The sequence below is a fragment of the Solea senegalensis genome, linkage group LG19 (assembly GCF_019176455.1).
Source record: "Solea senegalensis isolate Sse05_10M linkage group LG19, IFAPA_SoseM_1, whole genome shotgun sequence".
Lineage (NCBI taxonomy): Eukaryota > Metazoa > Chordata > Actinopteri > Pleuronectiformes > Soleidae > Solea > Solea senegalensis.
This window is the reverse complement of record NC_058038.1, coordinates 7,435,846-7,461,943: the sequence shown is the minus strand read 5'-3', so window position 1 is coordinate 7,461,943 and position 26,098 is coordinate 7,435,846. Positions and strand designations below refer to the sequence as shown.

General features: G+C 41.2%; 2 protein-coding genes and 1 long non-coding RNA gene across 5 annotated transcripts; 2 read left to right on the top strand and 1 right to left on the bottom strand.

Moving 5' to 3' along the window:
• Positions 1 to 4,406: 4,406 nt before the first annotated feature.
• On the top strand, positions 4,407 to 7,773 carry hsd17b1 (hydroxysteroid (17-beta) dehydrogenase 1). The gene is made up of 6 exons (XM_044051488.1): positions 4,407 to 4,534; positions 5,292 to 5,453; positions 5,518 to 5,697; positions 5,796 to 5,889; positions 5,969 to 6,152; positions 7,618 to 7,773. Exons 1-6 carry the CDS (start codon positions 4,420 to 4,422, stop codon positions 7,771 to 7,773), a joined length of 891 nt encoding a protein of 296 aa, XP_043907423.1. The 5' UTR covers positions 4,407 to 4,419.
• On the bottom strand, positions 7,467 to 25,538 carry mylk5 (myosin, light chain kinase 5). Of its 3 annotated transcripts, none has more exons than XM_044051485.1 (18): positions 25,495 to 25,538; positions 19,579 to 19,727; positions 17,299 to 17,433; positions 16,988 to 17,140; positions 15,689 to 15,865; positions 15,215 to 15,250; positions 14,229 to 14,359; positions 13,965 to 14,118; positions 12,629 to 12,940; positions 12,438 to 12,546; positions 11,797 to 12,000; positions 11,255 to 11,472; positions 10,951 to 11,074; positions 9,785 to 9,937; positions 9,577 to 9,706; positions 9,404 to 9,491; positions 9,167 to 9,307; positions 7,467 to 8,636 (listed from the first exon to the last, which is right to left on the bottom strand). In XM_044051485.1, the coding sequence occupies exons 1-18, from the start codon at positions 25,521 to 25,523 to the stop codon at positions 8,431 to 8,433; spliced, it is 2,649 nt and encodes an 882-aa protein (XP_043907420.1). In that variant the 5' UTR covers positions 25,524 to 25,538; the 3' UTR covers positions 7,467 to 8,430. The 3 variants fall into 3 exon arrangements, with proteins under 3 accessions (XP_043907420.1, XP_043907421.1, XP_043907422.1); XM_044051486.1 differs by lacking the exon at positions 25,495 to 25,538 and adding an exon at positions 19,882 to 20,001; XM_044051487.1 differs by lacking the exons at positions 19,579 to 19,727; positions 25,495 to 25,538 and having other exon boundaries at positions 16,988 to 17,144; positions 17,299 to 17,348.
• On the top strand, positions 15,212 to 17,369 carry LOC122785608. The gene is made up of 3 exons (XR_006362309.1): positions 15,212 to 15,273; positions 15,545 to 15,610; positions 17,309 to 17,369. It is a non-coding gene; the product is annotated as an uncharacterized LOC122785608 (long non-coding RNA).
• Positions 25,539 to 26,098: the final 560 nt, after the last annotated feature.

Below are 26,098 nucleotides of genomic sequence, written 5' to 3'. Positions count from 1 at the left end.
AAGTCAGGCAGTGGCCCTGAGGGTTACAGCTGATGTGAAAAAAAAAAAGAAAAACTCTGCCCAGCCTCGCACTGTATATCAAGAAGTCTGGAAAAACATACATGTATAAAATATGGTGCCCCTATCTCCTTCATGATGGGAATGACGGGACCAGACTGACCCACTGTATGCTTTGTTTGGTCAGTCTCCCCCGCTGTGTGCCCACAGCAGGATTGTAATGTTCTTGCCCTTGAAATATTAAAACGGCAATAAAAATAAAGTCTGAAATGATCTATAGACTTGCAACTTTCTCACAACTTTCAGATGGATCGCTCTTCTCTCTTTTCCTCAGATTCAGAATAAAACATGCTTAAGTACAACCATAAAACGATTAGATGGGACTAAATATTTTTGGTATCATGCTAAAGCGGTTTGAGGGAATTCTACTTTGGAGGCCATAAACTGAAAATGTGCTGATTCTGCCTCTGTACACACTGTATAAGTGTTAAGAACCATTCATACTTTCCACATATCTTCTCCTGTTTCAGCCATGATGATTTTACCAGAGAGGAGTGAGCTCTGCTCCCTCTGTGTTACCTTGCAGAAAATAAACCCTTCGTTTCTCAGGTTCTCGCTTCACCCTAATGAGGCAGACCTGTCATAAGCTCCACGGTCGTCACAACAAAACAATTTGCTGGAGCCACATCGCTCATCACTCGGGGGCGTTTATGAGCAAGGACTTTTACGTTATAGCTCCTTTTGGTTTGCACAGTTTTTATTATCCTGGATTAAATTCCCAGAGGAGGGAATTTCACTCTGGTCCCAGTGGGCCTGTATTCTGGATGGGTTTCACAGAACACAGGGTGATGTCTAATGTCTATTTACCAGGTATCTCTGCAACATGAAGTGCCATGTATGTAACACACTCAAAGCACAAGCCCTCTGGAACTTGCTGTGGAAATTTGGACAATGCAGAGAAACACATGCAACAGCAAAAGAGCTCAATTCAGATAACCTCTACCTCTGGCAGAAAAAGAACCTGCTAACCAACTTTACCTCATCAGATAAAGACAGCGTCATAATCAGGAAAAACCCATCAAGTCTAGACTTCAGCAGTCAGACAGGAGTTTCTCAAAGGGAAATGAAGACTCTCATTGAAGTCGAGAGAATGAACTTGATATCAGATTCTGAGCAAATGTCACACTAAAAACTGCAATGTTTTTGTCCTCTATGTCATATTTATGTAGCATATATGGCTGCATCCACAGGAGTCTCAATATAAAACTGTTTTCAGAAAGAAAGAGAGAAAAAAAAGTACAATCTGCGACATATGTTTATACAATGTGTGACTGATATTCTCTGACTTTAGGAACGGTGTGTTTATACTACACATAAACAACATGATGTAGGTGCACATGTGGTTCCCATTTTGCCAGATGTATCTCCGCAACCCCGTCAGATCAAGTGTCCGGCTCGTACGAAATATCCATCAAATAAATATGAAATAAAGACGTTCGTGTACAAAGAGGTGCACTGGAAAGTCACACAAGCAGGTATTGGTTTTGGATTCAGTGAATAGGAACAAGGTTATGGCTATGATACCTTAATGCAACAGAACTGTCAGTGTGAAGCTGCGTTCACTTACAGTAGGTATTTCAACTATTTTCTTCATTAACCTTTTAGCGCCTTAACTATTTCCATCATGCATTTGTCACTTTCACTCGTTGCTACCATTCATCAGTTACCTTATGTGAACTATTCCAACCATCCCTCCTTTAGCTTCCGCTGTTTCACCTTCCTATTTCTAAAACTATTCCAGCCATCCATTCTTTATGTATGTTGAGTTATTTCAACCATCCATCCATTCCATTACTGCTGCTATTTAAGCTCAGTTGCAACTCTATGAAACCTTTTTTTAACAGTTCAAAGTTGCTCCACAGCACATTGACACCCTAAGGTATTAGTGTTCAGGTGAATCATCATCAGAGCCTCTCGTTGTTTAAGGTTTTCAACAGTTTCACAAGCCCGTTATTTAACAGGTTCAGGCAAACAGCAGTGAGAAATGAAAGCTCTGCATTCAGCTCAGCTGCCAGGTATAGCGTGACATTTCAGCGTCGCCACATTTACCACACCGCGTTTTTCACTTCTGCTCATCTCACACGGGACATCCTGTGAGAACATCTGCTTCTGCAGCCACTTGCGCACTCACTATATCACAAACCTCGTATTGTGTCTACGGCGTGACGTTATAACACATCTGTGTCCGTCTGTCTGAGAACAGCCAAGCGCAATGTGACTCACGCGGCGAGCACATGGACGGACTCATGCAGAGACGCTGCACTGCTCTGTCCCATCTGCACATCGGTCAGCAGCCACTGTGCCAAATCAATGACTGCTCCAGGTCATGCATTTCACCCTGGAGCACGAGGCCGGCCTGCTGCCACAGCCAGTTCCAACAAACACTTTCCTACCACTTTCTACCAAAAGACACACAGCTGTGCACGTGGGACATCCTCGCCGTTTCCCCGAGCCCCTGCAGGATCTTCAGAAGTCTGTTTACACTCTGCACTGTTGGCCTTACGTCTCTGGGAAGTGTTTTAAAGGCTTTTCCAGACAACTGTTTGCCTCCCCGCAAACCCTTCCTTCCTAATTATACTGGGCCACAGAGAGACCGAAGGCCACGTGGAGAAGCAAGCAGCTCAGGAATGCATGCATGGACCACAGACTGTATCATGCTGTCAGGACACTCAGGGAAAATGAAGTGATGAAGTGCAGCCCAGGTGAGCGGGAAAGGAAATGAGACACAACCAATACAGCAACCGAAACTGATTTTTCCCTCTATATTCATAACAAAAGAAACAAGAATCAGCTCCTGTACAAGAACAGTAGCTGTGCAGCATGCATGTATGTGCACTTCAAAGAAGTGTATATGACAAAAACCTCATAATGTTTAATAATTGATGGATACGATGAAAATTCAGTGTTGCCGACCAGAGTTCAAGCAGTTTGAGCTTTTCATCAATGTTTGGGAGCTGTTGATATTTAAAGGAGGTTCAAGGCCTGGTGTTATCTGTCCCACAGACTCCGGGACAGCAGCCAAACTGATGCCATCTCAATGGGAGGAATGCAACAAAATGGCAGGAAATTCCTTCTTGGTTTGCTCCCGTTTGCAAAAGCAGTTTTGTTTTAGTTTTTTTCTTTTCAAAATCAAGCTGCCCAACTATTGAATTGTTTTATTTGTATTTGGACAGAAACTAAGATGAGATGCACATGATTTTGTACTTGAGTGCAGAAATAAAGTGGCAATATATGCACAGCATATGGTGACGTTCACAACATCAGCATAAACACAGGGTCTGAATTCAGGCTGTTTCTCAAAATAAACTGTCAACTCTCACATTGTTTATTTTACATTCTACATAACATCTCTGGGAACACTAACTCAACACTAAGGAGCAAAAAGTACACGGCATGAAGATTTGTTGCCACCTAGTGGAATCTTAGCCACATTTACGCCAAGGTGTCCTGCTATTATAACTTATAAGATGGATTACTGGAGATAAAGAGTAAAGTTTTCTTGACCTGGTGTTTCAACTCTAAAGCCCTGTGATCACATGCGACTTATTAAGATTATTTGGAATATGAAACACACACTTTAAGTCCTTGTGTCTCAACTCAAACCTCCTCCAACTACCTTTTTGTAACTTTCATCAGCCAACAAAGTCAAGTCAAGACAATGCTGGATCACATGCCAACTGTTGCACATGAGCTTGATTTAAAAGCTGACTGGTCACCAGTGAGCTCGAGTCGTTTCACTTATTGCTCACTGTTGTTGTCCTGTTTCTATATCCATGTATGTGCTGTCTCATACTTGGCCAATAAAGCTGATGTTGGTTCTGAATCTGATTCTATAGGCAGTGATTGTTGTCCTTTGTGCTTCTCGCTTGTGTTAATGGTCCTTCAAGCTCTCACATATGTGGATAATGCTGTAGTGCAAGGACTGTTATTTTGTATGTTTTGCTGCCACCTAGTGCTCGTGTCAGTTGTAAAGTTCCAAGGCTAGACAGGTAGAAGGCATCATTTACCAGGTTTTTCCATATACACTTATGAACTGATATCAATGAGACTATGATATTCCAGAGCAGTCATCGCAGGTCTTGTGTAAACTACGTCTTTGGGCTGCACGACTAAACCTTCCACAAAGTCTTTCCCACATCTCAGTAAAGAAAAAAAGAGAGAGATGGAACCACAGACACAAGGACGTGAGATAAAATGGGAGGACTCCAGGTGGCCGATAGCAGACCGATGTTTAGAATTAACTGACCTTGAGATCGAGTGTCAATGCTGAGAAGAAGACATTTCACATGCCTCCAGCCATCTGCCTGGCCCATTTCATTTTAAAGGTGTCTTTTTCATTTCTGCACCAGCTGAACTCAGAGCATGGGTGAGCCGAGGTCCATGGACAAGAAGGTGGTCCTGATCACGGGCTGCTCCTCGGGGATCGGCCTCAGCCTGGCTGTCCGGCTGGCATCTGACCCCGACAAAAAGTTCAAAGGTAACAACAGCTGACATCTAAACCACAATGGTCTTTAATCCTGTTTCCAAGAGAGCCGACCCTGGGTCAGACTCTGGTGTATGATCATGTGTTAATTGTAAGATGAGATGAAGAGATGCACTGACCGACATTATTCTGTTATTATTATATTGTTTACCATATTCAGACAATGATATGCACTGCTGCTACACGATTGGCCTCTTATACCATGAAACGTTATATTACTGAAGTTTATATGATACTTAACAATATGTATATTCGTTTTTACGTAAAACATTAAAGAGGTTGTATGGATGATATGTAACTACAGTTTAAAGCAGGTAATGCAATCCAATTTTAAAACGTTTCATTCATCTCTGATAACATGTCTTAAGGTCCAGTGTATAAGATTTGGTGACAAACCATGGACTCCTCCACTTAGCCCTTCTTTTCCCAATCATGCCAGGGAAGTATGGTGGCCTTCACCCACCAGAAAGCATGTAAACAATCTTCCACAACGTTTTTCACGCTCACTCTCTGCCCTTTCCTCCGTCCTCTTTGTTGATTGTTAGTTTAGGCATGGGGCTTATGTGGACAGAGCAGCTTCTCTTTGTTTGCGTAGTAAGATTCAAAGCGTCGGAAGCCGCTGGAAGAAAGCGACCTCACCAAAACACCAGCATTATACAGTTACACAGACATATGTAGCAGTAGTATTCCATTTTTGCCAATAAACATCAAACAATGGACTTTTAAATCACGACTGCTGCTTTCTGCTTAGTCTACGCTACGATGAGGAACTTGGGCAAGAAGGAGCGTCTTTTAGAGAGCGTGAAAGGCCTGCACAAGGACACTTTGGACATCGTCCAAATGGACGTGACCGACCAACAGTCCATTCTAGATGCGAGGGACAGGGTGGTGGAGAAGCGAGTGGACATTCTGGGTAAGTCCTCCTCACATTGTGTTTAAAATTAGGATTACAATGACCTTACCGTCACGTGTTGCAGTGTGTAATGCTGGCGTGGGCCTGATGGGGCCACTGGAGCTGCAGTCCCTGGATTCAATGAGGCAGATTCTGGAGGTCAACCTCTTAGGCACCATCCAGACCATCCAGGCCTTCCTACCCGAGATGAAGGCTCAGGGCCAAGGCCATATTCTCGTCACCGGCAGCACTGGAGGGCTTCACGGTGAGACAGGCAAACAGCTGAGGAGACACTGAGTGTTCCATATCGTGTACTATGAATGAAATAAAATAAAATAACACACCTCGAATCATCTCTCATAGGTCTCCCCTTTAATGTGGTGTACTGTGCCAGTAAATTTGCAATAGAGGGAGCGTGTGAGAGTTTGGCTGTTCTCCTGCAACACTTCAACATCCAGTGAGTTTTTGAGTTGTGTTGCATTCCGCTGCATAGAAATGTCGATTGATGCGACTGACTCGCTGCTCTGTCCCGTAAGTGTGAGTCTCATCGAGTGCGGCCCAGTCAACACTGACTTCCTGGTCAACCTGCAGAGGGCGGAGCTTGGTGATGCATCTCTCCAGCAGGTGGATACCCACACCGTCAGCTTGTATGAAAAATACCTGCAGCACTGTGGCTCTGTTTTCCAAAACGCAGCACAGGACACTGAGGACATTGTAAAGGTACATGTTGTGCATTTAGAACACAGAGTTGTTCCTATTTTTTTTTAATGTAGTTCCACAAATGTGTTTATTATAGACTGTGTTACATCTCCTAGGGGTGAGATGGCAGGGGTACAAGTGCAAGAGACTCACATGTTTCCAAAAGGAGGATGAGGGTAGGACCAAGGGAACCAAATGAACTCTCTCAGGCTGTCACACTAACAATGAAATAAACAAACCAAAAATCCTTCACTTACATAATAAAAACAATACAGGGGGTGGCACAACCCATTAACTAGTGATATTAACATGTATGTATGTTAAGGGATTCCCAATCCTATCTATTCCATACCCTTGTACCACAACATCGTCAACATGTCTCCAGCTACAGGAAGGACCTAAGGGAGGGAGGGAGAGTCCAGGCTGTGTCCTGACTGCTGATTGGCCAGTCCACAGGCAGCATTGCCTGACACAGGTGGTTGTCAATCACACCAATCAACCTATAGAGTGTGTAGGTGAGGGAGATAAAGAAGGGGAAGAAAACCCTGGCTCTACCCGGGCACTTAACACTGTAATGTAATCATACATCTGTATGAATGTTAATGATGAACAGTTTGCTGAAATCTAGTCAGATTTTTCAAATTAATTCAGTATTTTTTCACTCAAATTAATTGATAAAATTGTCCCATGAAACATGAAATAATAATTTTATGGTAGAATGATGTTACAGTGAACACTTATTCAGAATTCTATTCAATTTTAAGTCGCTTTAAAGGAATAGGTTTTTTTTTTACACAGTGTCAGCACAAGGGTGCAGTGTGTCACTACACAGCAAGAGGGGTTGTGGTTTGAACCCTGGTTAGGCTGGGGGCTTGTGTGTGAGTCCTGCTCCCACTTACAGGCAGGTGTAGGTTGAGTTGAGTATGGACTGTATCAATGATACTGGGCATTTTATTGTTTGTTTTTACGGCTTATGTTTCTATATTTTATGTACAAAGATGTACAGGACTTTGTTGAAAGTTGGATTGGAATGATGTAATGTCAATGATATTCCATGGGCCTTTTTTCCCCCCTCCTATAAGAATATTTGTATATAACAAGTGTTTTCAATAACTGATAAATGTAAATAGGTGGTGTGAATTAGGTAAAATAGCCAAGCTTGAGAACGAGTAACACTTTTGACGTTAGTAGATGAACTAAAAACACGCAATAGTGAATGAAATATCTCTCAAAATCTGAAAATGTCCTGTGTATTAATGATGTTTATTAAGTTCAGTATCTATAGGTTTGCTACTAATCTAGTATCTAAAGCCTGGGGAAAAAACACCACAAAGCTTTGTTTTGTATTAGTCATTTATTTTCTATCTTTATATAATGGTGACTTTGGCTCCATATAATATGTAAACATTGTACTTTAATAGAAACATGGATCAATTCGGTCACTTCTACATGTGACAGCTACTTTGTGTTTGTGTGTGTCTCCAAGGTTTTCCTAGAAGCCATCCAGTCCCCCAGTCCTGCATTCAGATACTTCACCAGCGGCGTGGTTACGCCTCTTACTCAGCTGAAGATCGCAGAGCCGGACGGCTCGCAGTGCATCCGTGCTATGAGCAAACTCATTTTCACAGCCGAGGAAAACTAACCTCCATTCTTGCGTGTGCAGACTCTACCTTTCTTTGCGTTAGGTGCAAAGAGTTTATATTTTGCTTGTTTAATCTTAATTCCTGTAATAAAGTCAAGTATATCACGGTCTGTGTTGTTGCTTAGCTGAATAAAATCAAATCAAATAAAAACAACATAAAGAAGGTCAGTTTCTTCTGCTGATGTCTCATGGTGCCCGTGGATTGCAGAGGGGACGAGAACTGAAGACGTCATGAAATCAGTGTTACTTATACCAACTGTTTGATTGAATGTGTCTTTTCATATCATCATGTTCATGCATTTCTACATGAACATGGTGAGTTCATGTTTGGGCGTTCTTTTTCAGTTCTATCTAAATTATATCGTCGGATCCTCACTATACAACCCAAACATCACAATTTCAGACCTGTTTTTCTTTTTTAAAGGTGCCACAGTAAGAAAAAAAATAATTCTATGACAATTATGACAATATATTGTTCAATTTTACCTCTGTAATAATAATAATAATCATCACCTGTTTATATATTCTCACACTGAACAGAATGGACTGTTTGGTCCCTATATGTGTTACAGCAAAAATAAATGTACAATATATCTATCTGTTCATGGCACTCCACAACATATTCATATATCTTGGTTTTATACAACTACAGAACATCTACTGTTTAACAGCGAGCTTGGCTGAGCAGAACGTCTCTCCATGGTTGTTGGTGGCTCTGCAGGTGTAAACATTGGCGTCCTCCATGCTGACTTTGGCGAGGACCAGGTTACAGCGGCCGTCTTCTTCGTACTCTATCTGCACCGCGGACGACTCCTCTAAAGGCTCCTCCCCGCGCAGCCACACCACTTCTGGGTCAGGGTATCCTGCATAAATGGAGGTTAAGGTGCGAGGAAAAGGCCAGGTTCACATGGAATCATGTAAATAAACAGCTCCAGTAACTGACGTCATGCAACAGTCGGAATCAAAACAATGCCATGTTGGCAGGAAGCCACACTGTTCACATTTATATGCGTACACCAGGTAGTATCTGGTGTCTCTTTCGCAAGGTGACAATTATGTAATTGACAGCATAGAATGTCTTCATACAACACTATCACGGAAGCGAATTACAACTAAAAGACAGCACATTTAAACATTATAGCAGGAAACTGAGACATGTTTCTGTTTTCTTTTGTAGGGTTTTAGTGTATAATGTATTAAAACCAAAATCACTCAGAAATTGTGTGCAGGTATTTGTCGTTGACATAATGACGGCTCCGACTTCTGCTACTCAACTACTCAGTGTCAATGTGTTGTCTGCTCTGAAGCTTTGGATCTCATCTCAGTGCAATTAAAACTTGACAAGGCTTTGTGTAACTATGCCTGTTGTTAGAAAGGAGAGGATGGTATCTACCTGTGAGATGACATGAGAGGGACACACTGGATCCCTCAACGGCTGTCTGGTCCTCCAGACACTGGGTGAAGTGTGGTGGCCCCTGCATCTTTTGCTCTAGAGACTTAAGTGCATGCTTTGCTTCTGGGCTCAGAGGTGACTCTGACACAGTGAGAATAAGAATAATACAAATAATACTAATAAAAAATGTGCTTATAGCCAGGTTATTCTGGGAAACTTATGATAGGTGTGACTTACTTTCTCCAGGGCTGGTAGGAGATGAACAGCTGTCACCTTTGGAAAGTAAAGCCATTCTCTTCAGGGCAAGCATGGCCTTACCTGCTTTCTATGAGACACACATTAAGAAAGAAAGTGGTTTTAAAGTGTAATACCAACACACTCCACGTATGTGAAGTGGTGCGATGTGTTACCTTCCACTTCTGCCTGGCGAGAAACCGCTTCATCTTCTCCTTGGACAGACACTTTGTGGTGGCAAGATCTTCAGAGTCAAATGCAGCCATCCAAGGATGAGCAAGGGCCTCTTTACAGCACATCCTTCGCCTGATATAGGCACAGAGACAGTAATCAGCATTTGGTAAATGGTATCTATGCATTGGGTGCATTAGTTTATAAATCCACCTGGTGTCCTTGTTGAGCAGACAACTGATGAAATCTTTGGCCTCATCTGTAATTTCGTCAAAGCTCTCCTCATCAAACTCCCACTGGGCCGCTGTGACCAGGGCCAGGGTCTCTGTGTCACTGTTTCCCTGGAACGGAGACTCACCACTCAGTCTGGAAACCAGAGGAAGGCATAGAGACGTACCAGTGTCATTGTATAGTGTGTTGCAGTGGTGGATACATTGAGTCTGAACTATTGGATGTATTATATACACACACTGGCCACTTTATTTAGGTACTCTGTCAGACTACATATGAACACAAATATCTAATCAACCAACGATATGGCAGCAACGCAATACATTTGGAGAGATAGGCATAGGAATGTGATTTAAGTGAAGTTTAATGTGGTTGTTGGTGACAGACAGGCTGGTCTGAGTATTTTAGAAACTCCTGATCTCTACGTTTTACAAGTTGACTAGTTAGAGTTGATTGAAGAGGGCAACAGCGACTCAACTCAGGTGACCTCTCTACCTAATAAAGTGGCCAGTGAGTGCATATTGGATTAGATTTGATGCAAATGACACAGAAATAGCGACTTGATCTCTTGCTGTAGACTTTGTTTGTTTAGTGAATATGAAGCTTAGTAGTGACAACAATGCTTCTATTGTCTTGTAAAATCCACCAAAGAATCCCAATTCTGTAGCACACGGAGGAACAAAGCGCAATATCAAATGTTATGGTTTTGCATTACAGCACTATTATTATTATTATTATTATTATTATTATTAATAATAATAATTTCTGCCCAGCTGATGATTGAAAGTCAAATATTTACTTCCCGTAAACAGTAATTCATCACCTGAAGCAGATGGATGACCTGCCTAAAGATCCTAAATTTGCTCCACCATCTACTCACTAACTTTAGAAAACAGCTGTGTGTCTGCTGTGGCTGAAAAATGATACTATGAGAGAGGAACTATACAGCAAGAGGAAACCAAAGCAGGAATGCAGGCAAACAATGAACTGAAACTGTTAAGCTGAGCTCCACCACAGTGATGTCTTTGCTAAGATTGCACTGTGGGCTTATGTGGCCGACACAGTCAGCCGTTTCCCAATTGTCTCCAGTCTTTACGCTAAGCTAAGCTCACAGGTCTCATATTCGTTCCAATAAGAGTATGACTTACAGTATGTAGCAGATCACGCCAATGCTCCACATGTCAGTGGCTAAACACACAGGCTCGTAGCTGATCACTTCAGGTGCCACAAACTCCGGAGTCCCTTGCATTACCATCAGAGGTGTGTTAGCATCTGTTAAATTTAGGGAGAGAGCAGTGATAGTCTTAGTCTTATACACAAAATTATTTGCAAGCTTTTTAAATGTAAAGAGTCAGAGCCTGCAGAGAAATACTGTAAATGATGTGGTTCCCATGTAGGGATGGACTTGACACATACACACACAAAGAAGAATTCAACTTTAATTTCACAAACCAAGGCGTTGGGCTAATCCAAAGTCAATGATCTTTATAGAGGTGCCGGTGGTGTCAACACACACAATGTTTTCAGGTTTCAGGTCCAGGTGTATAATGCTTTGCTCGTGCATGTAGGCGACCCCCTCCAGGATCTGCTGCATGTAGTGCACACTGGCAGGCTCTGTGTGCTCGAAGTTGTCATCCACGATGCGTTCGAACAGTTCCCCGCCTGCGATACTGCAGACAGACAAAGCACAGAGACGGAAGTCTTATTTATGCTTTGCCTTTGCTACACCCTAGATTTGCACTTGCTACAGGAGTTTCAAGGACCAGTGTGTAGCATTTAGTGGCACCTAGTGGTGAGGGTGCAGATTGCAACCAAATGAAACTCGCCAGTCGCCTTTAGGTCAAATTTAAACTTGGAAGGATCCTTCTTTATGGCCCGTGTTTGGTTTTTACAGCGACTCGAGATACTTGTGTTGATGTCTGACAAGAGTTTCCCCCTAAATACTTCACACTAGTCCTTTTTTAGCAATGTCAGGATCATGTCATGATACTCACAACTCCATGACCATGACCATCTCAGGCTTGTGGTCATATGCCGCCAGACACTGAACTAGCTTGGGGTGGTGGAGATAGTTCATCAGCTCTATCTCTTTACGAGCGGCCTCCCTCTCCTTGGAACGTCGGCCTTTGTAGAACTTCCCGGCGCACACTTGTCCTGTGACTTTGTGGGTCAGCTTGAACACCTGACCAAACTTTCCCCTGAGGAAAGAAGTGGTTCAAGTTTGACACGTCTTTCGTAATCTCATGTCACCTCAAAGTGTAGTTGTGCAGTGAAGTCAGTCCATCTGTTTTTCCTAGGTAATCAAAGCTTAAGAACAGGTTTGAGTCTCTTATTGGTAATTGGACACTCTAAATTGACCTCCAGCCAGGGATTGCTGATGATTCCAGTCTTGGAATTGCAGAACATTTGTCCATTTGTGTTCTTACTAAGGAAGGATCATGTCACTACATGTGCAGTTTGAATCCTCTCCCTCTTGGCAGGACTTACCCTTTTCCAGATAAATCAACATTATAAAAAGGAACACTACTTGTTCTTGAAATGTCAAACCTTCTCATTAATGCCAGACTGTGAAGAAAATGTTTCAAAGGGCTGTTAAAGAAAACCTGTTTAGAGGCTTTAGGTGGCAGATACTCACACTCCCAGTTTCTCCTGCATAATGTAGTGGTCTTTAACTTTGTTGGAAGAGTCCATGGTCACACAGGTAGGGCGTTTAGGGGCCTCCCCTGCTTGCGGTTTAGCTGAAACTGTGCATACAGAAACGATAGCTTTAATGTAAAACTCATTATATTAGCCCACGTTTCAAAATGTGGTTTAAATGATCCTCACCTCTCTGCTCCATCCTAACCACTGGTGATACTGGTCCTGGATCACTTGCTCCCACTTTGTTGAAGGCTCTCACTCTGAAGCAGTACTCCCCCTGATGCCGCAGCCCTGCACACACTCTGTATGACGTACTCGTGCACAGGTCAGTGACTTCTCGCCAGTCCCCAGCCTCTGTGTGTCCTTGTTCCTTTAACTCAACTGCGTATCCCAAAATGGCGCTGCCACCGTCGTAGCAGGGTCCTGACCAGGTCAGCACAAGGCTGGAGGCGGTGACACAGGAGATGACGGGGCAGGAGGCGGGAGGCTCTGGTCTCTCTGGTGGGCAGATGATGAATAAAGAACCATGTAAGTGTGTGAAGTGACAGTTTAGGATTTGTTGTCAATTTATCTCATCCTTAGACCTTAGTTTGTAACCAGGTTACTCTCCCACATCAAAATTCATTGAGAAGATCAGCGATTTTAGCTTGCAGGACATGGGAGATACTTGTCTACTGTATTTGCTAAGTTTAACTCTAAGTCTAAACAACATGTTCAAACAGTATTTAAAATCCTTCAAACATTTGTACTTACTAAATGAAGTAGCAGTGCATGAAGAAATCCTGTAAGCCATGACACGAAATCACGAATCTATACGGACTTTAGTGTAGTTTGGGGGAATAAGTGGTGAACAAAAGTGAGATTCAGTCAAATAAGGCTGTCTAACAGTAAGATGAAGCAGAGAACATGTTCCGAAGAGATTGGAGGCTCAAGCAACTCAAGTTGATCTGGGCAAGCAGCTGCACTTTCCAGAGCACAGGTGATCATGGTGGAACTCACTGTACCCTGGGAAGACCGCATGGAGGAGGCTCAAGAGCGAAAACCAGGTAGTGCAGGCTATTATGTGGTATGTCGGGGCTTTGAAGGCCCAGTCTCTCTGCAGAGTCCTGACCAAGCTTAGGGATAGTGGTGCTGGCTAAGAAGGGGGTCATCAAATACATCAGTAACGCCGCTGAAGAGGGAAACCGCAGACTGTGTCGCCTGGGTGAGGGTGTATGGCGTTCTAATAGACCCTAATAGACCACAGGAAAGTGCTTCCCAGCACTTCCACAGGAAGTATTTCACTAAAAGCAGGCCTATATTTTATTTTGTGAGTCTCTTCTTGTGGCTAAAATTGTTTTTGGGCAGCCATGTTTTCAGTGAGGGTAAGTATCCAAGTCTCAGGCAGGTTACCAGCACTAGTGGTGTGCATGGCACTGTCAGCACTGACTATGTGTCACTACCCCATAAACCTATGATGTGGAAATCCTCCACCATCCCTTTAACATGGTCCTGAAAGGGCAAAGACAGTGTGTTGTCTTACCTATGACAGAAAGGGTGAGCGTGTGTTGCGCTGAGCTCTTGCGGTCCCTCACGACAATAGTGTAGTAGCCTGTGTGCTGTGGTTTAGCCTCTGCTATGACCAGTGAACTGCTCTGATCAGTGTTTTCTGTCCACAGCTCTGGACCGTCCACTATCTGTAAGATTAACATGTGTGAGGGAACAAAGAGTGAGTGTGTTAGATACTGAGACACACAGTGTGTGTTTTTTTTTGTTTTTTTTAAAACTTGCCTTTAAATTACAACACCTGTTCTTTGTTTCTGATCCAGCAGGACACGATTGGAGGGCTGCCGGTGAAAAGACACAACAGACGGGCAGTTTGCCCCGCTTTCACCTCGAGTTGCTGTGGAGGATTTACAAACTGTAATGGTCGTGCACCTGCAAAGTCAAAATAAAGCGAGTGTTTTGATTCAAAATCTGCCAACATTCATACTGCAGTGTGTGGTTTTTATTTAACACGTCAATGAAAGGAAACTATCCAGTTTGGCAAGATAAAAGACACATGAGCGGAGAAGAAGTCTGATCTGCGGTGTCTACTCTTCCAACACTTCCCTGGAGACCCTTATTATTGTAGCACACAGCAAACTCAAGTGTCTAAAGATGAAACAAAACACATGACCCACACTGCACACAAGTACAACCTGTCCCTGTGTAATCAAACATGTTAAACAAAGAAACCTATGCTTCGTAGTTCCATGTTTTACCAACCTGGAGCTATTTACTCAGCTATTTTCCTTAAAGAAAGCAAACAGAGCAAATGTTTTGAGCGCTACAAATGCATGTTATGTCATCATGTGAGTGCATTATATCGCAAAATCCCACATATAAGTTGAATTTATAGTTGGTATTCAAATATTGAGGTATCAGGACGGTCAATTTGACTGGACAATCAGATACAGCCAGTTATTGCTTTTCCCTGTTTACCCTGCCATCATTTTTAAAGGTAAAAGGAAAAATCGTCTTTGCTGTCAGAGTACAATATTTCCCACACTCACAACAAACCTTATTGTTAAAGCCTTTCATGTCCATATTGCTGCAGGATACACCCAAGCGTAAAGTTCCCAAGGCATCACAATAGCTTAGAAGCTGACAACAAAACAGCAAGACCAAAGAATAAAGAAGGTGTAGGTCCAGAGCAAAATACAACAATACACACACACACTCTCACTCACACAAAAACAGACTCTAAGCTACATGAGCAGGAGTAGATGATGGAAAGACAGGTGTTCATACCTTTCCCGGAGTTGGCTCGCTTCTTTGGTACAACTTCTGCAGGAACAGATGAGGAGCAGGTATGTTTTAGTGGGAGAGTTCAGAGGTGTGGCTGTGTTCAGTCTACGTATATGGCTATCGCTTGACATGCTCACTTAAGTTTTACTGTCCCATATACTGTCCACTTCCCTATTTGGTGTTCACTTGGGACTGATCTGACAACTCTTTGTCCTTGTATCAGAAAGCTACACTGTTGTGGACGTCCAACACAGTTCCTGTTCAGTATACATGCTGCCTTGACAGCCAATCACAATGGGGACTGGAAATGATGTGTTTCCTTCTCATTTATAGATATACGATGGATATCCTGAGGAAGTTCAACAATGGCAAAGACGATTTGCTGCTGCATCGAAACATGTACAGTATATACTATACTACTGTTTATGGTCACGACTTGACAGATCAGATGTGTTAAATTTGTCAGTGTTTGATTACCTTTTGGCGATGAGACTGGGCTCTGCTTATCTCCTGTTGGGGAGGTAATAGATCCTCTGAACACCTGCAGATCTTCTTTGGGAGATAGTGGAGACCTTCCATTTTCCACCAGGCTCCTGGACGCACTCATGGTGATCTTTGAGATGCTGTTCTGGACACTACAGATAGTTTCAAAGTCTGGATTGATTATAGGTGAGAGGAAAAAGGAGGAGAAGCTGAATGAGAAACCTCACATTAGAATTCACAGGATAATAATGTGTTGTAGATCAGTGGTTCCCAAACTGGGGGTCATAACCCCCCAGGGAGGGGGCGTGGCATTTTAACGGGAGTGGCACAGTGAGGTCAGATGTAAACAAATGAGGTATGCTACACTGTTAGCGAACCACGGACCAGTTTGTAAAAGGAGTGGCAGGTAAGTGTAAAACAAGACGAATGTACACCAATCCTTTAACCAGTTACTATTAACAGTGCCTTGGTTAAAGCTAAAAGAAAACAAAGTATGGCGCATTTGGAATGATGTCCTGAAGCTTTGTTTACCTTTCACTATAAATTCTTCTCCCCATTGATATGTTGACAAGTTAACAACTCACACAAAGGCTTGTTTTCGCAAGCCTTTGAGTGCAAGTTGTTATTACACACTGTAGCTTAAAAGTGCATTCAGTCCTTTCAACCTATTCTACTTAATTAGCTTCATCTATCCCATTTTCATGTATTTTTTCTTCTTTTGTACGGCACTCTTTTTATTCTTAAATGTAATCCTCACTCACCATCTACCACTTTATCCTCCACATGAGGGGTCACAGGGGGTGCCAATCCCAGCTGACATAGGGCGAAAGGCAGGGTACACCATGGACAGGTTGCCAGTCCATCACAGGGACACGTAGAGACAAACAACTATTCACTCTTTTTCCCTGCAGTCAATTTAGAGAGTCCAATTTGCCTAATCCCCAAATCTGCATGTTTTTGGACTGTAGGCGGAAACTGGAGAACCCACAGAAAACCCCCGCATACATACACCGCGAGAACATGCAAACGCCATGCTCTTACTAAATTAAATTCAATTTGATATAATCAGGAATATCCTGCCCTTGCGTTCACCAAACATTGGTAAAGCACACACACGTGTGCTGTGTGTCTAATAGAGATGATGCATTCTGATTTATTAGAAAAAAATGCTAATTTGTGTGCAGTTTAGGAACCACTACTACAGACTACTTTTCTGCTTATATTATATATAATAACCCATCTGTATGAATTGGTCCAAACCTCCACCACAGGTCATTGCAGCATCTCCCTCACCTCTGACGCACACAGCAGCGCAGCAGGACGTCTTTCCTGCACTGTTTTCAGCCAAGCAGGTGTAGGCACCAGCATCTTCAGGCAGACACTCCCGGACTAAGAAAGTCACCTCCCTGCCATCGAAAGAATGTTTCCCAAACCGCGCCACCTCACCTGCCCATAAAAGCAAACACACTGACTAGAAACACTCCCGATTGCTAAGGAAACTTTAAATGTATTTACTTTTTACTGGTTGTACCTGCGAGAGGCTACTTTTTTTCTGCTGAAACAAACAGGATGGGATTGTTTACTTATACACTGTCTCTGCTCACCATTGTGCAGCCATGACACTTTGATGGGTTGACTTCCTGCAAGAACCCCTCGCAATGTGATGTCACTTCCTTCGTTCACGCAGCAGTCCTCCAGAGGCTCTGTGAAGACAGGTGGATCCAGGCGGTTGAGAGACCCTGAAAAAATGAGAGAGAGTTAAGGAGTCAGACACAGAGAGACAAAGCAACAAAACACAGGCCTTCACTGCATTTGCAGCTGAATCCCTTAATCCTAATTTGTCTTTTTGACTGAAAGAAAAAGGGATTTTCACATCAAACTACTACAATTTTGTTACAGTGACAGTATGTGGTCTTGCTTCAGGCACTATGTACAGAGGTAGATGTATTACTAATTTATGTAAGTCAGTAATACTCAAGATTAAACATTATAACTGCTTTTTCAAATACATTTTGTTTTTGTTTTTTGATTGTGTGTTGTTTCTCTTCCAGGACCATATCTTATTATATATTACAAAATATAACAACTGATGTGTGTAACTTGTCTAACTTCTCCTGGTCATGGAATAACCTCCAGAACACATTAAATCTAAATGAGTTGACGACAATAATGAATAACTGCGGAAGTGAAAAGTGTAAATCCTGTTCCTAAACTGGATTTATGTACATAAATGATGTGCTCTTTGGATTCATTCTGTAAGTAATTAATTACAAGGGTGTATAACGTTGAGTAATCAGCTATTCTGGCAAATTCTCCCTCAAAAAGTAAGTTAATCTTAATCTTAATGGACTAATTTTCACGGAAAAGACCTAATCAGAGCAATGTACTATCATTGCAGATGCCTGTAGGTGCAGCACGGTTTACCTACTCTAATCCTGACCTGATAGTGCATTCCAATAATGTGAGTTACATCACTGACAGTGAACTAGTTATGTTTTAACAAAACAGGCGTTTTACCATCAACCTTTAGCCTAGACTTTACAATGCTGAAGTAGTCACTGTATGGTCTGTTGTTTGAGCACAGACGCTGGAAGAATCCTCAGTGGAGTTCAAAACACACCACAAGGTTACGTTCACTTTCACAGACTGACCCCGTTGCTGACCTCTTAAGAACTCAAACACTTCATGAGGATTAAGAATAATGTCCATGGCGGGTTTCTCTGCAAGTCCTCTTGAAAATTAAACTTTCAAAACACACTGTCAGGTAGCTTACCCTATTTCAACACAGTCAGTACACTTCACCTGGCAATGGCCCCACAGGCATAACTGACAAATAAGCTCACAGAATGACATCAGCGGCAAACTACATCACACGCCTCCCCCATCAACACAAGGCTTTTTGAATTCTTCATCTTCAAAGACAAGAGTGTGTGACAAGCCAGGTTTTTTTAAACATTGACCTCAGAAAACCAACTTGACTCTCAAACACTACTGTAAACCAGAGGGAAAACAAATCTGTCCATCAGGGGAATGACTTTATTTGCAATATTTGTCATACAGTTTAGTCAAAAATGTAAATGTTCTGAGATTTAGGGTGTTTTGAAAAGGTGATCATCAATACAATACATATCAGTATTAACTTAAGACACACACTTTGGCCAAGATGTCAATGTCAATTTTTATCAATTCAATTTTCAATTTGTGTCAGTTAACACTAAAAATAACATATATGAGAAGATATTCTTGGTTCTGATAACAGAACATTTATAGCCATCCAAACAAAACATTAGATGAAATAGCTTTATTATATCAGATTGTCACAGGAAAAGCCAAACAAATCTATTAGAACTGCAAAATAAACACGGGATGTGGTCAAATGTTTATGGAAAAATCCATTTTAAAAAAGCAGCCAAGATCCTGGTTGTTTGGGCAGAAGCCTATTGCTTGGCTAGTGGGAACACAATGTCAAAATGTTTGTTTAGACTATAATTCCCGCAGAATTCATCGCATCGCCCTAAAACTTTCCGTGCACTCAAAAAAAAAAGTGCGAGAAAAAGATGATGAAAAAGAATAATTAGAGTGGACACAACAGTTGGTGCCCAGAGGCCCTAATAAATGTAATCAAAACAATCTGGACATTTAAACTCAGGGAAAAACACAACACTGGATATGAACTTTTCGGAGCAACAAACACAGAATGTTTAAAGTAATGCAAATCAGCTGTTTTACACCAGAAGGAAATGAAAGCCCTCTGTTTTTGCAGCACACAAAATGAGTTATCCTGTTCAGTCTTGTCTGTTCAAGCACTGACATTAATAACATTATTATTATTCATCTCTTCTCCCAGACTTTCTCTCTCTCTCTCTCTCTCCTGCAGCTCTTACCTCTGTCAGTATGTTTGTCTGAGGCCCTGGGGTCAACAGTCCTTGGCTCATTCCCTGGTGCAGCAGATGATGCATGTGGTGGTGGTGGCTTGAGCTGCATCCTGAAGGTTGACACAAAGCGCTGTTTGCTGCCATCACCGCTCATGTCTCTGGTCTCCAAACAAGCAGCAAATAAAAAGAAAATAACAACAAAAAAACAACAATTTACAAAGTCATTTCCCAGGCTGATAATCACACTTCCTCTCTCTGTGAGTGCCACTGCTGTCTGTGTGTGTGTTTGTGTGTGGGCCTTTGCACGCTCACTCTGCGCTGCAGCCTCTGTCTATCTGTCAGTCTGTCTGTCTGTGTGTCTGTCTCTTTGCCACAGCATGCACTGCTCTGCCCCCTCTCTTCACACCGCTCTGCACATGTCCTGTTTTCTCACCCTACCCTCATCCACATTAACCCCACCTACAGCAGAAATCATGTGGCGTTCATACTTAAAAAGTGAGAATCTGAGTGTCTGCCAAGTTACTTCTAAACTTGGAACCTAAAATAAATGATTATTTGGACATAAAAAAATCTAATTTAATCAACATGACACCATATGGGGTGAACTATTACAAGCTTTGACTGCATAAAAATTACTTTTAAACCTGGTTACGCACCTTTTTCCTTCCTTTCATTTGTTTGTCTACATGTGGTTGACTCTGAAGTTGTGGACATTTCATTTATGTATGACTTATGTTTATTTAGCTTTTTAACCCTTTATTTTGAAGGGGTAGAGCTTGTTTGTCTCTGTGTTTTGGTTTTGGTTGGTAGTCTAAATTGTGGGTTAGTATTTTATATATAGATTTATAAAAATATCTTGTTTAAAAAAAGGAAATCTTACTTTGGCTTTGGCAATAACAGTGTGGGCAGGTCCTTCCTTATCTGTCACCTCAAAGCTACAGATGACCCACCCACGACTCAAACCCTTCTCTTTATTGCCACAGCTAATAGACACACAGGAGGAGACACAGAATGCAGGAGTGTGTGAGGAATGGGAGGAGGACTGTGGGGGGGGGGACTTATCTATCCACACAGCCAAAGGTCGTATTGTGCGCTGTGTGTTGAATGTGCTGCTGCTTATCGATATGCCTGTTTGCTCTCCCACTTATCAATGTTGCAACTGAACTTTGTGATGCAAAAGGACAGCGGCGTCGCGAAGGTTTTTTTTCCTGTTTTCACGCCTACGGGCGTTTAAGCTGTGATTGATTGGGAAGAACAGCCTCATAAAAAAAGTCTGTCTGAGTGAACGCCTCCCCAGGTGTCCCAGCACACACACACACACACACACACACACACAAACACACACTTCAGAGGACATTACACTGACTTACATTCATTTCCTGTTGACTTAACCTTAACCATAATTAACCCTTACCCTGACCTGAGCCTAACTTTAAAACATGTCTTCACCTAAAAATGTAGTCATTTACATTGATTTTTGTCCCCATGAAGAAGACAAGTCCTCATAATGTGAGTGTGTGAACAGATTGAGGTCCCACCAACATAAGGAAAACCAGCTACACACACATTTGTTTTTATATTTTACTGAGGACACCTCATTGACATAATGCATTCCCTAGCCCCTTACCCTAACCTTAACCCTCACAACTAAGTGGCTAACCTTCACCCCGGTCTTAACCCTGAAAAAGCCCTTGAAAATAGTGTTACGTTTTTTGCACCTCACAAAGATATAAATACAAGTAGACATGCATACATTTGTGCAGCTACAATTCTCATGACCCTACTTTGGCTTTGTTTTCCCTAATCTTATACACAACCAATTCATGCCTAAGCATGATTACTACTACACTGAAACCAGTTCCTCAGAAATTCACATATTTTCAAATTAATATGGCATTCTTAGTGAAAACACTCATAGATATAATGCATTTCCTATAGTCCCTACCTTAACCATTCCAAATAAATGCCAAACCTTATCCCTGAAGTTAAACCAAATTCTAACTCTCACCGTAAAACCAAGTTTTAACAACGTAAATTTCCCCACTGTGGGACAAATAAAGGACTATCTTATCTTATCTTGTCTTACCTCTCAAAAAGCCCTTTAAATTTATGAGGACGAGTCAGAAATGTCCACATAAAGATAGGTTTGAATCAAAAGCCCACTTCAGACACACACACATGCACAGGGAGCCTTTTTCTGCGGGTACCAGCAGTGTCACTTATACCAGATCCATCTGCTGCTATGGCAACATGAAGGGGCCCACACTTGTTTTCGAGGTGAACATATGTTGTTGATACGATCAGCACAACGCAGCAGGGCCGTGTACAGTATCACACGATCTGCATCTGTTATTATGGTATGCACTGTACTCACCACGGCGAGTCTTTGTGGACTGACACTACCATCATAAATGATCATTTTTACTTTGACTTTATTTTATCATCATTTACCACTTTGACACACGTATATGTAAAGTGATATACATTTATTTGGTTGTTAACACTTAATTTTTATTATTATTATTATTATTATAATAAATAGTAATAATAAAAATAATAATAATCATCATAATAATAACTAATAAATATAAATATATGCTATTTTTACACAAACGGGAGAGTCATGATAAAATGTAAAACAGATGTGGTGAGTGCTTGACAAGGGAGGTGAAAATTGAAATGCATTTCCTCCTTCTGTGTGAAACATTACTCTCAGTAAAAGAGTCACTGAGTGAAGAATTTGCAAGGTAAATATCAAATGCTGCTGATGAATACTGTATCTGTCTCAAAGTCATTTTTAGAAGATTGTACATACATGAATATATGTGACACAAGCGAAAAAAAAAAACAATATTCAAGTGGTGATATGTACATTTAACCATAAAATGCTTTGGCAACAACATATTTTTTTGCAAATGTCAATAAATTCATCAAAAATTGAGGATTTATACATTGATGCTTCACAGTCAATGTGGGCTCACTACACTATATCCCTAATGTGTTATAAAGTGACAACAATGTAACTATGAACCCAGCCATAAACCCTACGAATACCAATACCTTTATAACTACAATTATTAAGTCATACCCAGGAGATCAAAGTGCATTACAAGTTCTGAATGTCAGCAATCATTTGCAAGGTAAATATCAAACCCAAATTTTTAAAAAAGACTACAAATGAATATGTATGTAATTTTTAGAAGATTGCACATACACAAAGAAGTATAATATGTAAGTGATGATATATAAATTTAACCATGAAATGCTTTGGCAATAAAGTGAACTGATGCTTCACAGTCAATGTGGGCTCACTATTTGGCAAGCAACAAATCACTATTGCCCGTTGTTCTAATGTGTTATAAAGTGACAATAATCTAATTTTGAATAACAGTACCTTTATAACCATAATTATAAAGTGGAACACAGTAGATTAAAGTGCATTAAAAGTTCTGAACGCAACAGAAACACACTGAGGTGAATGATATAACTTCACTTTTGTGTGCTGCTTGTGTAAACTTTTCAACTCAACTAGAACATTACATTATAGAGGAGTTTCAACTTAAGTGCTTTTTTTTTACATTCAAATTTTTTCAGTTGTTTTACTTGGCCCAAATTTGAGAAACGCATCACAGACACATTTTAATATGTGCCAAATTGTGAAAGTCCAGTCCCGTCTCTGCTAACAAATTCATTCTGTACTAACTAATAAAGCCAGGCTTCAGATTAAGTACTTAATCACACAGATAGCACATCCTGTATACTTTTTTTTTCTTCCTTTCTAAACTTGCATTTGACGGACATGAACACCCACCACGTGCCCTGTTCAGAGCTTTGACTGCGGCCACGGGCTCCAACATGCACGGGCAGGATCTGACTGATGAATTTACAAGATAATCCTTTCGAGGGAAACTTGAAACTTTACACTGCATCTGCTCAGGAAACTGCGACACAACATATTGGATCACACTGATACCTTTAAAGTCTCCACTTGAATTTTGCCAGTGTTAATGGGCCCCTCAGGAGCACTTGAGTTGTGATGGACAGTGTGTGATAAGGTATGACTTAAATAACACATTGCAGAAAGAAAGCTCACAAAGAGAGGAAGTTAACTGGAACCCTGACGCTGCAGAACAACGCTGTTTTTCTCTCTCATAGCCTTGGTGTGTAGAAGCATAATTAATGTAATTTCAGCACGGGCCCACTTACTGCACACAATAGAGTGGAGAGCAGGAGGGAGACATGCTGACTGGCCCATTATTATACCTCTCCTCTCTTTACATGCTACAGATTGTACCATCTGATTGTGCAGTTAGTTTGGTTTTGCCGTCTGTCCTTGAACGTCTGAAGTGAAAAACGGGAAATGATGCAGACTGAAGATAGTCACGGCAGATTTAAAACGTATCGCTGCTTGAATATTAATCTCTGTGGAACTGTTGTAAGACATGCGGACATAAAGTCAATAATTATTTGTTTTCCTGACAATAACAGAATTAACGGGAAAACTGTTTATCTGTTAGATCTCTGTTTATCTGTTAGAACTAAAACATTCTAAACTAAAAAATAATATTTATTTTGTGCATGAGGATGTCTCTTTCTTGTCATATGTGAAGCTATTTTTACAATTTCATTTTTTCTAGTGCAGTGGAAGTGCAGTAAAATAATAGCATATTAATGTATAAACAACGAGGACTCAAAATGTTTTCCCTTTGTTTTTACAAAACATATTATGAACAACCTAGACTTTCTTGAGAAAAACGAGTGCCAGATCAACAATATTATGCCTAAATTGACCATTTACACAAGTGCATTACAACTTACTATGGAAGCCCATTTCCACTAGAAAAAAAAAGAGAGAAAACTTAGCCTTGATAATAAACATATCCTCTAAGTCGAAATTATGAGATAAACAAGTCAAATTTTTGACTTTTTATCTCATAATTATGACTTTTTATCTCATAATTTTGACTTAGCTATCATAATTTTGACTTAGTATCTCATAATTCTTTTTCATCAAGTGGCGGAAATGGGCTCCATAACTTACAGATCACAGTGGATCCACTGAAAAATTTAGTATTTGACAGATCAGCATGTTTACGGCAGCACTACAGCCATGGACCGCAAACGCCTGCAGAGAGTGGTAAAGACAGCTGAGAGGATCACCAGGTCCCCACTGCCCTCACTGCACAGCATCTACCACCGCAGAGTCCACAGGAGAGCTGCCACCATCATCAAAGACAGCACCCACCCACAACATGGACTGTTTACACTCCTGCCCTCAGGACGGAGGTACAGGAGTGCCAAATGCAGGACAACCCGTCTAAAGAACTCTTTTTACCCCACTGCCATCAGAATCCTCAACAGCTGAACGGGACTAAAATAATCCTGTCACCTGGTTACACTGTCACTTTAATCTGTTACCGTCACTTTAAAACCTGAAACATGTCACTTTAAATCTGTTAAACTGCACAACCAGTATTCACTTTATGTACAGTTCTTATTTCTTGTTTATATGCATATGTTTACACTTATTTTATGCATATATGTTATGTTAGTTTTTTTTGTAATATTCTCATTCCTTGCATATATGCATATGTTTACACTTATTTTATGCAATATTTATATTTTTCTTATGTATATTTATACTTTTCTACTTTATGCTGGTGTTTTTTGAGTGGACAGCAAAGTAAGAATTTCATTGTACAGGGAAACGTGTTTCTTTACTGTGCATATGACAATAAACACTTTGAATCTTGAATCTTGAATGGACTGTGGTTATAAGACCCAGTGGTATATCACCACTGAGCCACTAGGACACGCCAAAGCACCATTCTCATGCCTGATACCATTATTTTTAAAAGATTAACTTAAATGAAGTCTGTTCGTGTTTTTTTGCTCTTTCAGAGAAATGTTTTAAGTCTGTAATACCTGTCTGAATCCAGGCTTGTGTCCGGCATCTGAAGGAGGAGGCAGGGAAAACAAAACATGGCACTGGTCTGAGGGCAACCTGTTAGCCAGTACTTCTCATACCAGCTCCTGGAGAAAGAACGAGTGTAATTCCTTCCTCCCTCAGTCTTTCATTTGCTGTTTTATGGCGACTTTCGGCTGGTCGGGTACGGGTTCCAAAAGCCGAAGCTTTTCTTATTTTGCAGCGAGAGAAAGTGTTTGGTGATTCTTTTTTTTCATGACGAAACAGCCAATTACGCGCTGGTAAAGTTAGCACAACTTACATAGAAGCGAGCGCAGGCATTTCCGTTTCCGCCAGCAGCAGGCCATTTCCGCTCGGCCGTACTTATGACGAAATCACATTGGGGCGAGGCTCAACATGTAAGTCTACGAGAGATATCTCAAATATTTGTTTTTATTTTGACCAATATATCACACCAACAAAAAATCTCTAAAATATTATTACAAATGTTCTTATTGCATCAAATACCCATATTTTTTGTCACTTGACTGGCCCCCTACTGAATACATGAGATACTGAGTCATTAGAGTTTGACCCATGGCTTACACTATACAAGTATTCTTA